The sequence below is a fragment of the Mauremys mutica genome, chromosome 5 (assembly GCF_020497125.1).
Source record: "Mauremys mutica isolate MM-2020 ecotype Southern chromosome 5, ASM2049712v1, whole genome shotgun sequence".
In the NCBI taxonomy this organism is placed as follows: Eukaryota; Metazoa; Chordata; order Testudines; family Geoemydidae; genus Mauremys; species Mauremys mutica.
The window spans coordinates 41,010,567-41,026,455 of NC_059076.1; the positions used below are offsets into that span (position 1 = coordinate 41,010,567).

At 43.1% G+C, this 15,889-nt stretch overlaps 1 protein-coding gene across 1 annotated transcript in view; it reads right to left on the bottom strand.

The window, feature by feature from the left end:
- Positions 1 to 730: 730 nt before the first annotated feature.
- LOC123372070 (bifunctional heparan sulfate N-deacetylase/N-sulfotransferase 4-like) overlaps positions 731 to 15,889 on the bottom strand; it is a 189,028-nt gene continuing 173,869 nt past the window's right edge. Inside the window, exons 14-16 of the mRNA XM_045020049.1 lie at positions 9,728 to 9,830; positions 8,564 to 8,674; positions 731 to 1,195 (exon numbers count right to left, since the gene is read on the bottom strand). Coding sequence (XP_044875984.1) covers positions 1,058 to 1,195; positions 8,564 to 8,674; positions 9,728 to 9,830 — 352 coding nt within the window. The 3' untranslated portion in view covers positions 731 to 1,057. The remainder of the gene's footprint in view (positions 1,196 to 8,563; positions 8,675 to 9,727; positions 9,831 to 15,889) is intronic.

A 15,889-nucleotide genomic window follows, 5' to 3' on the forward strand; every position in this document is an offset into this window, starting at 1 on the left:
GATTCTCAGCTGTAAACAGTCTCCTGAAGTTGTCTAAGTCAGGTTAGTCCTCTCTTGTGGAAAAAGAACATGAGGGAGACCAATAGCCCAATGTTTAGGACACTCACTTGAAGGCCCAGATTTAAATCCCTGCTCTGCCTGGCACTCTAACCCACATCTTCCTTTCCCAGGAAAGTGGCCAAACCACTAGGCCATTGGGTAATCTGAGGTAAGGCACTCTCAAATTCAACTTGTCCAATTTAATATATATATAGAGAGAGACTGTAGGTTGGTAATTACAGCATTCACCTGAGACACAGGAGGGTCCTGTTCAAGTCACTGCACTAATGAATATTCAATAATGAGGGCCAGATTATCTGAGCAGCTGAGTAGCTGTGGTTCTCATTGAATTCAGGGGTAGAAGCATGCATGCCCAATTCTTTTGAAAGTCATGCCCACCATGTATAATATTTACCACCAGATGCCAAAATGATTGTTCTCTGTCCCAAAGCTGGGGGACAGAGTGAGGCACATGATTAGGTCTACAAGAAGCTGAAAATCACAAAGCATCAGAGGCTGCAGTGTGGAGGATGGGAGGAGGCACAGTATGGATGCAGAAGGCAAGAGTAGCGGAGCCATAACTTGAAATATAAGGCAGAGGTCAAACAAATAGCAGTATTTTGGTTTAGTTATGACAACTGTAGAGGGTATAAGGAAAAAAGAAGTGCTCACGTCTAACATACCAGCAGAGGTGTTTATTTTGTAGAAGTGAGAAGAACTAAGAGGGTGTATACACAATTACTTAAAACAATTTCAGCAAATACAGATTTTTCTCCCTGCCCCCCCCCAACAAAAATACTTTGTGATCAAAATTTATTTTGCTTTTTCCCAAACCTCAAGTATATATCAGAGTTAAACTGGATGTGCTGTTTTCAGATAGAAAAAGAAAGAACAACAACAACAAAAAACCCTGTAGGCAAGGCCATTAGCTTTTTGCCCATGTCTCAAATCTTTGACTAGGACTTTAAAAAAAAATATTTCCAAATGATGCTGATTATATTTTATAAAAAGTATCCAGTCACTGGAACACTGAACACTTAAGAATCTCTGGTATTTGCAAATCCTTATTTTCTGCTAGCTTTTCCAGATATGGTAGTGATGGGGGATCCAATCTGTAGATAGGTCCACACCTTAGCAGTCGCATTAAAAGGATACTCTGGAAGAAAAGAGAATATTAAAAAAGGTAAGAATTGTTTCATTTACAGAGAAAATTCGTCCTCTGAGAATGTATGTCTTTAAGATAAGGTTGGAGGGCCTATTTGCCTTTGCTTTATATTGCAACACGTGTGATAAGAAGTATTTATTTTAAAGGTAGGTTTTATTATAATACTTGTGAGGATGGACATATTCTGAAAGTTGTATGGAATTTCAACACTTTGGGGAGTCCTCAGTGAAGATGAGTATGCAGTGGTTGCAAAGAGACTATGCTACCATCTTCATGTTGGAAGGGGTTCGTCCAGAAAAGGGCTAACTCATATTAGCAGAATGGTGTGGAGGAATGGTTATTGAGCTATCTGTGCTAGTTCTGTGGCTCTTCAATTGAATGGGCTTTTCAGCACTTTTCATAAGAATTATTCAGCATTTTTCGTAAGAATTATTCACTCAAAATTGAGTACAAATAAGAACAAAAAATGGATGCAGGGATATAATTTGATACTATGAAGCATTCTTTATTTCTGTCTTCAAATCACATCCCTACTGCCTCATAACATCACAAAATCAGTGCTCTCATTGTTTTTACTATACAAACTTTTCCTTCCCCCAAGAGTTTATAATTCAGACATTTTAATTTGTTCTGGGGAAAGTTGGCAAACTGATTCCATATCTTGGAGGGAATTTGTTTGATTGGGTTGGGGGGGGGAGAGGCTAAAAGCAGTTAAGCTGGAAATTTTATTTTAGAGTTTGAGAGGTCAATACATAATTTGAAAGTTTACAGTTACTTTTCTGATTGCCTCTAGCTAAAATACAACCATGATTACATAAATTGTTGTTTTTTTGTGAATGAACACTGAGACACTGCTCTGGTAATCTGATATGCTAGCATAGATTCTGGCACATGTGTTGAACCATGCTGGATTCTACCTTTCAAAGGCAGAGATACTAGAGCAGGCATGGAAGGATACAGATGCAGTAAGGGGGGAGGATGTAGAGGAGGTATAATCCTACAGAAAGCTCTACCTGGGCAAACTCCATGTACAATTGACTTCAGTGAGACTCTGCACAGATGCAGGAGCCAGCCTGGCAGGGTATGTAATTCATAAAACAGAAAGTCAGTCCACGATTTTCCCCATCCCCCAAAACTCCAGCTTTCCTTGTTATTAACAACATATTTGGCTTACTCTTTATTCTTGTTATATTTATTTAATTGGTTTTTCAGATGTCCATCAGTTACATAGTCAGTGATGTCAAAAGCATAATTTCATGAATTGCTAAAAGGGAAAAAAAGTCAAGATTATTTACAGCCAGTGTACAAAGACCCTTCTACAATAAAGTTGTTCTGGACAAAGGCTGTGCTGATGGATCATGCTACAGGCAGAAGAAATTAGACCCTAACATGATGTTATTTTATATTCAAATTGTATGCTACACCTAACAAAACCACATCAAGTCTCAGTTTATCAATGAGAACATGGAATATCTTGGTAGTATGGCATTTATCCAAACATAAGTAACAAGGAGGCACAAAAAACAAAAGTGATGTGAAACGCTTCTCTTGAGTGGATATTAAAGACATAATAGGATGGCAGAAAAAGGAGATTTAAAAAGATACTTTAGTACTTACATGAAAAGCTGGTTTCCACCCCTCCCAAAAGGGAGTGCAACAGATTATGACATCTGCTGTATTCCTTTAAAAGCTCCCAAAACAACATTTGATGTTTCCTGAGCTTTGCATTTCAAAAGAATACAAAGTTATCTTTTAATTACCGATGAGTTGCTGCAGATGCAATTTAGCACTTAAATATGTTCTATCAGATTATGGGTTGGCTGGATAGTCTTTGGAATTACTCCCGTTCCCCACTGCAGCCTTTCACTGGTTTGTCCAAAAAAGTTTTACCATGCCAGTTTTCTTCAACATTGTTAACTCTAAATATTCAAAAATCACGAGTCAGGACCCTCCAAAAATCATGAGTTTGGCACAAAAGTATTTTTTTCCAGAATAATAAACCTGTGATTGTTTATTTTTTCTGGCTTCTGAGCATTAGGGTGCACTTGAGTCATGTTGTCAATTTTTTCCTACAACTGTAAAAGCTAGAAACTTACTTTGTTAATAAATGAAAGCTAAAAATCTGATGTAATTTCTAATTGCCAGCAGCTGGGGCTTTAAGGAAAACACCAAGTACTGTGAGATTCACAATAACAGCACAATATTTGGCAACACTGTTTTTTCCTCTCTACTTCCCATTTTCCCTTTTTTTTTTTTTGAGGTGGGGGGAGAAACTTTAGAATTTTGATGTGGTCAATGTGGTTTTATCATTTAGGCATGAGTTAGGTCCCATTAACATCACACAGTTACAGATACACAGTGTTGCCAACTCTTGCAATGATTCTGAAACTCCTATGACTTTCCCCACCAGAAGTGCATGATTTTTGGCTGAACTAGAACTGATACTGCATTTCTGGTTTCAGCCATTCAAAGCCACTGCTGTGAGTCTGTAGCTGGCATTGGGCTGCAGTTCCAAATGCTGCCAGAAAAGAACAATGGGTTGTGCTGAAAGGTGAATTATTGAAGAGAAGGGCAGTTACTAGGGGAGTTCCTCCAGGATTGGTCTTGGGACCAATTGTATTCAGTATTTTTATTAGTGACCTTGGCACAAAAAGTAGAAGTGTTCTAATGAAATTTGCTGAAGATACAAAGTTGGGCAGCATTGTCAATACAAAGGAGGACTGGAATAATCTACAGGACGATTTGGATGACCTTGATGCTGGAGTGACAGAAGTGGGATGAAATTCAATACAGATGCTCCCCGACTTAGGCAAGCATTCCATTCTGGAACAACTTGCGTTGCTTGAATTTTGCGTAAGTCAGAAATGTATACCCGACCATTATGCAAAAAAACCCCAAACTATTTCTAGCTTATGGAACTTTTTCCGTAAGTGCGGATTTGCATAAATCAGGTTTGCATAACCTGGGGGGCGTCTGTAGTACGAAAGACAAAGTCATGAACTTAGGGTATAATAAGAAGAATTTCTGTTACAAGCTGGGGGTTAATCAGTTGGATGCAAAAGAAGGAGAAAGACCTTGGTGTTTTTATCAATCACAGGACAGCTGTGAGCCACCAATGTGATGTGGCTGTGAAAAAGGCAAATGTCATTCTAGGATTTATCAAATGAGGCAATTCCAGTAGAGAGAGAAGTATTAATGCCATTGTACAAGGAACTGGTCAGATCTCATTTGAGTACAGTTCTGGTCACTGATGCTAAAAAAAAGACAAATTTAAACCTGAACAGATGCAATGAAGAGCTACTAGGATGATCAGGGGAATGCAGGCCCTATCTTATGAGAGGAGACTGGAAAAGCTTGGCTTGTTTAGTCTAGTAAAATGAAGGCTGAGAGCAGATATTATTGTCCTCCATAAATAGTTTAGGCAGGGCTGGAACCAGGTCAGGGCGAGCGAGGCAGTTGCCGCGGGTGCAAAGCTGCAGGGGCAGAAAAATGGGCTGGAGAAATGCCAAAAAAACAACAACCCAGCAGTGGGGTACAAATATACTTGCTCATCCCAGGCACTAAAATGTCCAGTTACAGCTCTGAGATTAGGAGGGTAAATACCAGGGAGGGTGAAGAGCTATTTAAGCTCAAGGACAATGTTGGCTCAAGAACAAATGAATATAAACTGGCAAAGAACAAATTCCAGCTGGAAATTAAAGGAAGATTTCTAACTATCAGAGGGGTGAGGTTCTGGAAAAGCTTCCCAATAGGAATTGTGGGGGCAAACAACTGACTTAGCTTTGAGAAAGACCTGGACAGATTAATGAGTACAAATATATGATTGGGTTGCTTATGGTGGTAGAGGGCAGGGCTCAACAAGCGTGAGTCCTGGCTTGACAAAGCCCTGGCTGGATGATTTAATTGGGGTTGGTCCTGGTTTGAGCAGGGGGTTGGAACAGATGACCTCCTGAGGTCTCTTCCAACCCTAATCTTCTATGATTCTATGAGTCTCACTTCCAGTTGATATTTGTTGTTCCTAAAGGCTCATGCTTCGGGATTCTTGCTGGCCACCTGCAAGGGTCAGGCAGGGATTTCTCCCTCCCCCAATGTATTCTGGGAGGTTTTTTATCTTCTTCCTCTGGAGCATCAGGGATGGCCATGGCTGGAGATGGGCCATTGGACAGGGAGGGCCAGGGCTCTGAGGTGGCACTGAGCATTTTTCTCTCTGGTTTTTGCTTACATGCTTGGAATCTAACCAACTGCGGCATCTGGAAGGAATTTCCCCCAAATCAGATTGGAAGTAATCCTGGGTGTTTTCACCTTCCTCTGCAGCATGTGGGTGTGGGTCACTTGCCAGGTTTACATGGGTATATCTTAATTATTTCCTTGCCGTTGCAGGGGCCCCCAACTACCATTGCACCTTGGTCCCTTCTATTGTCTGCAGGTGGCAAATAACAGGCTCATCTCCTGTGAGGTGTAATACTTTGGGATTAGTGTGTGGATGCTGCGTGGTGTTGGTGGCCTATGCTACACAGGAGGTCAGACTAGATGGTGGTCCCTTCTGGCCTTAAGCTCTATTACTCTAAAAGCATGGTTGGTCGTCCCCCCCCCACAACTCTCACTCCAGCCTGACTTCACTATCTCCTCCGTCTCATATATACATCTTCTGCTTCTGGTCTCCTCCTATGGAAGCTGGAGGCAGGGATAGAGCCGGAGGGGGGATTCTGAGTGGGAGAGAGAAGAGGGAGATAGGCAATGGGCAGGAATATGAGGCACATCCAGTGTCCTAAGTAGACAGGGACTATATCCAAGGAGGAAGGAATTAAAACTGGACAGGGACAGTGTGGCTACTCAGAGCCTGTCAGGGTTCCTTCCCCACTCTGAACTCTAGGGTACAGATGTGGGGATCCGCATGAAAGCCCCCTAAGCTTATTTCTATCAGCTTAGGTTAAAACCTGGTACGCTGCCACCATGAAGTGATTTAACAAGAAACAGGGAAAGGACCACTTGGAGTTCCTCTTCCCCCAAAATATCCCCCCAAGCCCTTACACCCCCTTTCCTGGGGAGGCTTGAGAATAATATCCTAACCAATTGGTTACAAAGTGATCAAAGACCCAAACCCCTGGGTCTTTGGACAATGGATAAATCAGTCAGGTTCTTAAAAGAAGGATTTTATTAAAAGGAAAAGGTAAAAATCATCTCTGTAAAATCAGGATGGAAAATAACTTTACAGGGTAATCAGATTCAAAGATCCCAGAGGAACCCCCTCTAGCCTTAGTTTCAAAGTTACAACAAAACAGGGATAAACCTCCCTCTAGCAAACAGAACATTCACAAGTTGAGAAAACAAAGATAATCTAATACGCCTTGCCTGGCTGTTACTTACAAGTTTGAAATATGAGAGACTTGTTCAGAAAGATTTGGAGAACATGGATTGATGTCTGGTCCCTCTTAGTCCTAAGAGCGAACACCACCAAAAACAAAAAGCACAACAACCCCCCGCCCCCAAGATTTGAAAGCATCTTGTCCCCTTATTGGTCCTTTGGGTCAGGTGTCAGCCAGGTTACCTGAGCTTCTTAACCCTTTACAGGTAAAAGGATTTTGATGCCTCTGGCCAGGAGGGATTTTATAGTATTGTATACAGGAGGGTTTTTACCCTTCCCGTTATAGTTATGACAGAGCCCACTGAAACATATCAACTGTTTGGGCTATCCAGACTGTTGTAGACCCAACTGGTTCATGGTTATCACATGCTTTGATTGACAACTTTGTTTACTTTTGTTTGCTCCAAAAAAACCCACCTGTTTATAAAACCACAGACTTGTAAGTGGGATTCTTTTGCCTAGTTTATATCTCCACCCCACCTTGCAGACCTTGACCTTACCAAATAAAGGAGTAAACCAGAATTCATATCGTACCCACAATAATCTGTTTTCATATACCAAAAGGCATGTACATTAAAGTAACCATACAAAACTATGTGTCTGACTGTGTGTGTGTGTGTATATATATCTATTGATATCTATCTATATATTATATATATATATATATATAGAGAGAGAGAGAGAGAGAGAGAGAGAGAGTGAGTATATGGATGTGCAGAAATAAGAATACATCACCACATGTATGTGATACTGTGGATATAATTCCCTATTAAATTCTATTGGCTGGTTTTAAAAAAATCTACAGAATGGAGATAATTTTTCGTGATAGCCTATAGGTTTGTAAAGTAACTTTTATAGAACCCAGATTAATTTATTGTTTCATTCCTGTTAGGTTCTATAGGACTTTTTGACAAGGGTTTAAGGCTATGATACTAGCACAGTCTCTCTGTATTTTAAAGGCTTCAGAGTAAAAACTATTTGCTCCCAAGCCTGACCATGAAATTGTCAGAATTAAGCCATTGTCAGTGTGAAGATCACTGAGCTAATGGTCTGCTTAGATTTTGACCTTTCTGATGATTGTTTTATGAATCCCAGTGACATTGTGGCAAACTAATCAGATTTCACATCCCAAACACAAGCACCACAGGAACTTAGATAAGCATGATGAAAACCTTATAAAGGGGGGCAAAACAAGGTAAGAATGTCAGTTCAGTGAAAGGCACAGTTTTCAATTGTCTGGCTTCATTGACTGGTTCACTGCTTGAGGCACTAACAGGAGAGCTGCACTTCTGCAGTTCACACACAGCTTCCGTAGACCAGGGTACATCTTGTTTGGGAGAAAGATGTAAGAAAAGAAATCCCACAGACCATTGGCCAAATAGTCCATGGAGTTATGTCATAAAGGAATACGGCCAACTGTGAACAGAACAAGCTACTTTTTATGAGGAAAGCAACAGCGCAGCATTGTTAGTTATAAGTAAATAAACCCTAATAACTAAGGGCCCTGTTTTGCAAGGTTCTGAATGCCCCCTGAATTCCCTCATTTTTCACCTTGAAGGATCAGGCCAAAAGAAAAAAAAATAGAGAAAACTATTAAATTCAACCAACCTCATAATCCACTGAGAGATGTTTCTGTCCTTTGCTTGTGTCCTGACAGGCTGTAATTTGTCATATATGATGAAGACTATCAATCATACATACAGTTTCTGGAACTTTCTGGTAAACAGAGGGACTAGACTATGCATGAGTCCCAGGCTGGATAAAGAATAATGCCACATAGCTCCATATTGTGTCCCAGAAGCTGACAAAGGAGTTGATGCTAATAGCTGTCAGCGCGTGCATATATAAACAGTTTTATATTTGTATTTAATTTTGAGACAGTTATTCATGAGGTCCTCTACTGACAATCACAAGTGAGTCGGGGAAGTGAGGGGTTTTATGGTGCCGGTAACTGTCATTAGACTTTCGTCCTCTGAACATCAGTGCTATCTCACTTTCTGAAGCTCCTGTCTCAGCCAGTATGGCAGGGGTTGTCCCAATCTGTGCAGTAGTTTGGACAGTTCCACATTGTGATCTCTGTAGTAGCTTGAAAGAAAAGCTCTAGACTGAGGAAAAAGGGGAAAAAGGAACAAAGACAATTTACATTAAAAATTGGCATCCTTGTGGGGAACAATCTTGCTAAAAACCCAAAACAAACCAGGTAAAATTCTTAAAGGGACAGTGTCCACATTTTTATGACCCACAATTTCAGTTCTCTTAGTATCATTGTGACAGGAAAATTTCCTGGACAAGCCTTATTAACCATATTAAGTTAAACCTTATTAAACTGAATTCAATACCTTTTGGATCCATTTTATTAAAATGCATTTGTTTAGATTATTGTAGGATTGTATGTAACTTTTCTAGGATATTGACTAACTTAAACCTTGGGGGAAGTTAGGAATGTCAAAGAACTGTTTGGGACAATATGTATGAAATGGATTTCCTAGGAGGTACTTGGGAGACCTTCTGAAACTATGTCCTATGGAGAAAAACCCTGTTTATTGGTTAACTGCTCCTTGAAACTCCGGATGAAAGACTCCTGAACTGTATAAAAGATGGACCAAACTCTTCATGAGTATGTTAGTTCTGAGCTGAGGCTGTTATGTGACCATAGAAGAGGCTCCTCTGTGGGGTTTGAAGGACTAACCACCTCCCACAGCCAGTGCTGGAGCTGGGATGATCACCAGTAAGCTTATTAGCACGAATGTAAGTTTTTAAAATTGTATTTACATATGTTTTCACTTTACAATAAATAAACTTGCACAGAAGGAGCTGTGTGGTAGCTTTACTATGAGCAGTTACACTGTTAGTGTCTGAAGAGAAAGCAAGCAGCTCAGCAGCCACTGTCTGAGTTTGCTGGGAGAATTCACACCTGTGCAGCCTGGAAATGTTCCAGTCAGCAGGGACATGCATCACCACACAAATGAGGCAATGACTGGGAATTGAAAGCTTGAGTACGAATGCATTTGCTGGACAAATACAGGTGTGGTTATCCTGAACTGTAGGTTTAAAAACAAAAATCTTAAAAAATGAACCATCCTTTATTCCTGAGCCCCAAGCACGATGCTGCATGAGTTTTTCACAAACTGTAACACAGATCTCTAGAAAAGTGGTACCTCCTGATCCATTGGTGGGTATTTTCGGCCTTTGCTTTTCCCCAGGCATTTTGTCTTCCCTCCTTCCAGCAGCTGACACCAAAAGCCTTTCTGAGGGTCAAACCTAAAAAGGATAGTATCTTAAGAGAGGTCTAATTATGGAAGAACCTTCAGCCATTAAATAGTCAGTTAGCCAGCAACTGCCACTATGTGACATCTGAGATGTTTTACTTCTTCCAAGTAGGGAGAGATACTGGTATTACAGTGTCTTAGATGGCCACTGTATGCTCAAGAACAATTTATGCAATGCAATGCATGTTTGAGAACATTATCAATTGCTTGAAGATATCCATTTCTCCAAACAGTCAACAGAAGCCTTCCTTTCTGGGGTATTCTACTTACTAGATAGCCCCTATTTTACTAGATAATCTCGATAGACCCTGTCTCAAAGCATATCCACCACTGCAGACCGAACCTACAGCAAATATACACCAGACTAAGGACAACAGGGAGTACTTAACTTTAACTACTGTGCTTTGACTGGACAATAGATATGCTAAGTGCGTTTCCATGAGCTGTTTGAAGGACACTTTCTTCTTTTATCTGAAGGGGTCAGGAAATACAGAGAGTGGCAATTCCCTAAGTAGGACAAAGACAGAGGTGACAAAAAGGCATTTAAAGTGAACTCAGAGGGAAAGACTGATGGATACACAAGAAGTTTGGGCAGGAGAGGGTAAGGAGATGGACTGGCCAGAGTCAGTAGGTACACTGGGAGAAAAGGCTCCATGTTTTTTTAAAAAGCAAGCTATGCACCACAATGAGGTTGCTGGATAGTCCAGTAACCTTGATCCCAGCCCAAAGAATGTACTGGAATATTGATGAAATGGAAGCACAGAAATGCATGTAGGATTTATGATTTTTATATTTCCTGTGTTATTAAAGAAAGACCAATGCTGTCTTTGAATCCTGTGGAAAGACTGTGTGTTATGCACTATACCTTATCATATGTGTGCTGAGAGTTAAATTGTAACCCAGCACCTCACACCTTCAGGAGGTTCTGAGATAAAGCAAGTTTAAGAGACAGGGGAGCAGTGAGCTACATCGTCTAAACTGTCAGGAAGGTGTGTTAGACAGGGAATCTGCACCCTGAGAGTGTGGTTGGGATCTCAAGCCAATGGCAGTGAGTTACTGGACTCAGGAAACTTAAAATACATGGGATCCAGAAACGATTTCTTTCACAGCAGTCTTGTGAATGGTCAAGAGGGGGCACTTGACTGGACTTGTGACACCAGGCACTTATCCAGGTCAGAACTTGGTCCACTGGAAGTAAAAAAGACATATGGACCATGTTGACTTCAGTGGAAGTCAGATCAGGTCTCCTCTGTGTGCATGCACACATCTGCCAGTAGTACTTTTTTAACAATATATTTATTAGTTGTGTGTGTATTTTTGAGGCAACTAAAGCAGTGTTTAGATCCTTTGGAAGAAGTGGTTGTTTTGCCATTAATGTATCACTACACCTGGAGGGCTGGTTGCCCCATATCATTAGTTCTAGATGTCACTTTCATTCCAAGACAGGCATCAGCATTAACACTGTCTCTAAACAATCTTTGCAGTCTGATCATCATGTCTTAAAATCAAAGATGTAGGAATGTTAGATTACGGCATTAACACACTAAGGAAAAAGCAAAATATAGTGTTAAGTATTGAATTTATTGCTATGGGACTTGGAAGCATGCATAAAACATTGAAAAGGTTTGCATTTTTGCTGTTCAGCAGCTGTTTGAGAAGGATGAAGTATAATTGGCTGAAATGTAAAGTTAATTAGTTTCAGAATGTTTTGTTGCCCTGGGCCTATTCCTTAAACACCAGCGCACCTGCAATTTGCTACTGCACATATGTGAACTCATTTCAGGAGAAGAGAAAGAGGGGGGAGGAGGGCTTTTTTTTTCCCCCTGCCCAGCCTATTATCCCAGGACTAATCCTTCTAGCCTAAATTGTCACAGTAATTGTATCAATTAAAATTAAACAAGTCATTGATTAAATAGATATATTGATGGTAGCTTCATTTCTATTTTGGACTTTTCAGTCTGCTCATTGCATAGTGAAGTACTTTGGCTGGCTTGCACTAATTTCCCAAGAGAAGAAGTAATATAGTGTGCTGTGCTAAAGGAAAACTGTAGAACTATGCCCTAAACATTTCTGTCTCGGTATAAGTATATTGAACATTATGGGAAAGTCCAAAATTATAGAATGAAAAAGCCAGGCAATTCAGTTAAGCTGGATGAACCCCATTGTGTTCAAGTTCTTGGGACTGTATAAAGTTGTACATTGAGTGCACAGTATGTTATGTGATATTGTATCTGGGCACAATGGAAATACATAAGAATACAGTGTTATCCTTAGCTGTAACTCAAATTTTCAAAGGAGAGCCAACAAGACCTCATATTTTATAATTTCCCCTGCCCTTAGCCACCCCCAGGGATTCACAGGAGGTTAGAGCATCTTTGCAGCTGCCCTGGCTCTGGTGTTCACATGTCTCCCAGCTACCTGGCAGCTTAGGGAATGTTTACACAACAGCTGGGAGCCAGCTTCACAGTGCAAGTAGACAGACGTGCTAGCTCTGGACAAGCCAGCACAGTGACTGCAGCAGTGTGGGCTAGTTACCTGAGTACAATCCCACCCAACCCCATGGGTTGGTAATCTTGCCACAGGAACATGGGTGGCAGCTCAAGATGACCACCTGAATATGTATCCAGGGGTTGGTCGGATTGGACTTGGGTAGATAGCATGCTAGCTTGAGCAGAGGTAGCATGTGTCTTTGAAGCACTTGGAGGAGAGGAAGGTGATCAGGAACAGTCAACCTGGATTCACCAAGGGCAAGTCATGCCTGACCAACCTGATTGCCTTCTATGATGAGAAAACCAGCTCTGTGGATATGGGGAAAGCGGTGGACATGATATATCTTGACTTTAGCAAAGCTTTTGATACGGTCTCCCACAGTATTCTTGCTAGCAAGTTAAAAAAGTATGGATTGGATGAATGGACTATAAAGGTGGATGGAAAACTGGCTAGATTGTCGGGCTCAATGGGTATTGATCAACGGCTCAATGTCTAGTTGACAGCCGGTGTCAAGTGGAGTGCTCCAGGAGTCGGTCCTGGGGCCGGTTTTGTTCAACATCGTTATTAATGATCTGGATGATGGGATAGATTACACGCTCAGTGAGTTTGCGGATGACATTAAGATGGGTGGGAGAGATAGATATGCTGGGGGCAGGGCCGGCTCCAGGCTCCAGCGAAGGAAGCAGGTGCTTGGGGTGGCCAATATAAAGGGGTAGCACTCCATCCGTTATTGGGGCAGCAAGTCCGAGCCTTTGGCGGGAATTCGGCGGCGGGTCTCTCTCTTCCTCTTTGAGCTGCCGCCGAAGAGGAAGAGAGGGAGCGAAGGACCCATCACTGAACTGCTGCCAAAGAATGGAGTGGTGCGATTGAGCTGCTGCCGAAGTGCTGTCGATTGCTCCCCTCCGCTGCTAAGGGTGGCAGAAAACCTGGAGCCGGCCCTGGCTGGGGCGTAGGGATAGGGTCCAGAGTGACTTAGACAAATTGGAGGATTGGGCCAAAATAAATCTGATAAGGTTCAACAAGGACAAGTGCAGAGTCCTGCACTTAGGACGGAAGAATCCCATGTGCCACTACAGGTTGGGGACCGACTGGCTAAGCCTCTGCAGAAAAGGACCTGGAGATTATTTTGGATGAAAAGCTGGATATGAGTCAGCAGTGTGCCCTTGTTGCCAAGAAGCTAATGAGATATTGGGCCATATTAGTAGGAGCATTGCCAGCAGATCGAGGGAACTGATTATTCCCCTCTATTCGGCATTGGTGAGGCCACATCTGGAGTACTGCATCCAGTTTTGGCCCCCCCCCCACCACAGAAAGGATGTGGACAAATTGGAGAGAGTCCAGTGGAGGGCAATGAAAATGATCAGGGGCCTGGGACACATGACTTATATGGAGAGGCTGAGGGAACTGGGCTTGTTTAGTCTGCAGAAGAGAAGAGTGAAGGGGGATTTGATAGCAGCCTTCAATTACCTGAAGGGTGGTTCCAAAGAGGATGGAGCTCAGCTGTTGTCAGCGGTGGCAGATGACAGAACAAGGACCAATGGTCTCAAGTTGCAGTGGGAGAGGTCTAGGTTGGATATTAGGAAACACTATTTCACTAGGAGGGTGGTGAAGCACTGGAATGGGTTACCTAGGGAGGTGGTGGAATCTCCATCCTTAGAGATTTTTAAGGCCCAGCTTGAGAAAGCCCTGGCTGGGATAACTTAGTTGGGGTTGGTCCTGCTTTGAGCAGGGGGTTGGACTAGATGACCTCCTGAGGTCTCTTCCAACTCTCATCTTCTATGATTCTATGATTCTACCCACACTGTGAACCATACTCCCAGCTACTTTGCAGCCATACCCTGAGTTTTCCTGGCCATGACAAAATTTCACAGAGAAGATAATATATCTCCAGATTATGTTTTTTTTTTCTGAAAAAGCTCCATGGGACCAGAATGGGGTCATGTTCACCTCACCAACCTTATCTAGTCCCACAGGGCCACTGAGCCTTCATTCTCTCCTCCCATAAAGAATGGGTATGAGGGAAGATGGACAACCTTTTCCAGTGTGGGGGAGAGGGTGATCCAGGCATACAGGGTTTCTCCTGTCAGCAGAGCTAATTGTAACAGAGGACTCACACTTTGGCTTAATAGCCCATTCCTCCAGTCTCCAAAATAGTCTCTCCCTCTCTCTGTCTCTCTCTGAAGCACTGTCTGACAGGAGACTTGGAAGCAACAGTCTTTGAATCATATCTGCTCCAGTCAGGAAAGTGCTGTATAAGAATCTAGACCAGGGGTGGGCAAACTACAACCCCCGGGCCACATCCGGCCTGTGGGATGCTCGCTCCCGGCCCCTCCCCTGCTGTCCCCCTGCCTCCGCAGCCTCAGCTCACTCACTCTGCTGCTGGTGCAATGCTAGTCTGGGCAGTTGGGCTGTGAGCTCCTGGGGTAGCACAATTGCAGAGCTGGCCTGACCCAGTCTCTGTTCTGTGTGGTGGTGGTGGTGGCAGCGTGGCCCGGCTCCAGCTGGGTGGCACGGCTGCGGTGCCGCCAGCCACTGGTGCTCCAAGCAGCGCAGTAAGAAGGCAGGGAGTGGGAGGGGTGGTGGTAGTGGAGAGAGGGCAGGGGAGTTCGGGGTGGTGGCCAGGGAGCGGAGGTGTGGATGGTGGTCGGGAGGAAACAGGGGGTTGAATGTGGGCAGGGGTCCTGAGGAGCAGTCAGGAAGGAGTGTGGGGGTTGGATGGGGTGGCAGGAGGCAGTCAGGGGACAGAGAGAAGGCGTGGTTGGATGAGGCAGGAGTCCTGGGGAAGCCATCAGGAATGAGAGGAGGGGTTGGATGGGGCAGCATGGGTCCGTGGGCTGTCAAGGGAGCAGGGGTGTGTGGATGGGGCAGGAGTTCCGAGGGGGGGGAGATAGGAGGTGGGGGCAATGCCACGACCTCCTCCCCTAACTGGCCCTCCATATAATTTACGAAACCCGATGCGGCCCTCAGGCCAAAAAATTTGCCTGCCCCTGATCTAGACAGATCAGATTAGATCTGTATTAGCTCTGTGCCTGGCTTTCTCCGCTGTGAAAAGCAGCAGCTTAGTGCTGCCTGGCCATCTTTCTCTCTAGCCCCTTTGTTCTCTGGGGAACACAACTACTGAGCCTCTCTGTTAACCATGTGAACACGCAATGCCCACTTCTCTCTGCCTCAACGGTGAGCAGAGTGAAGAAAAACCCACAAAAGAACCACCAACTCAAACTACTGCAGAGCATGTGTTTGGGGGAAACAATGTGTTTAACGCCCTCTCCAACTAGCCAGTTAGGGCAAGGCAGCGACATCCTGTGGCCAAAAGGATGCAACTAAGAAACTGGATAGGGATGGATCTTTAAAAAAAAAAAAAAAAAAAGTGTGTGTGGGGGGGACTTGGTGAGTGAGGCTGTATTAATTTTTGAACCTCTGAGGGGTACTTGCACATGTAAATAGATATTTGCCAAGGCAAATAAGGTAACCACACACCTAATGTAGTATTTGCCAGCAACTCTAGTAACTGCATTCAGACAGGTATCTGAATATCTAATTTACCTGATTTACATGGCAGAC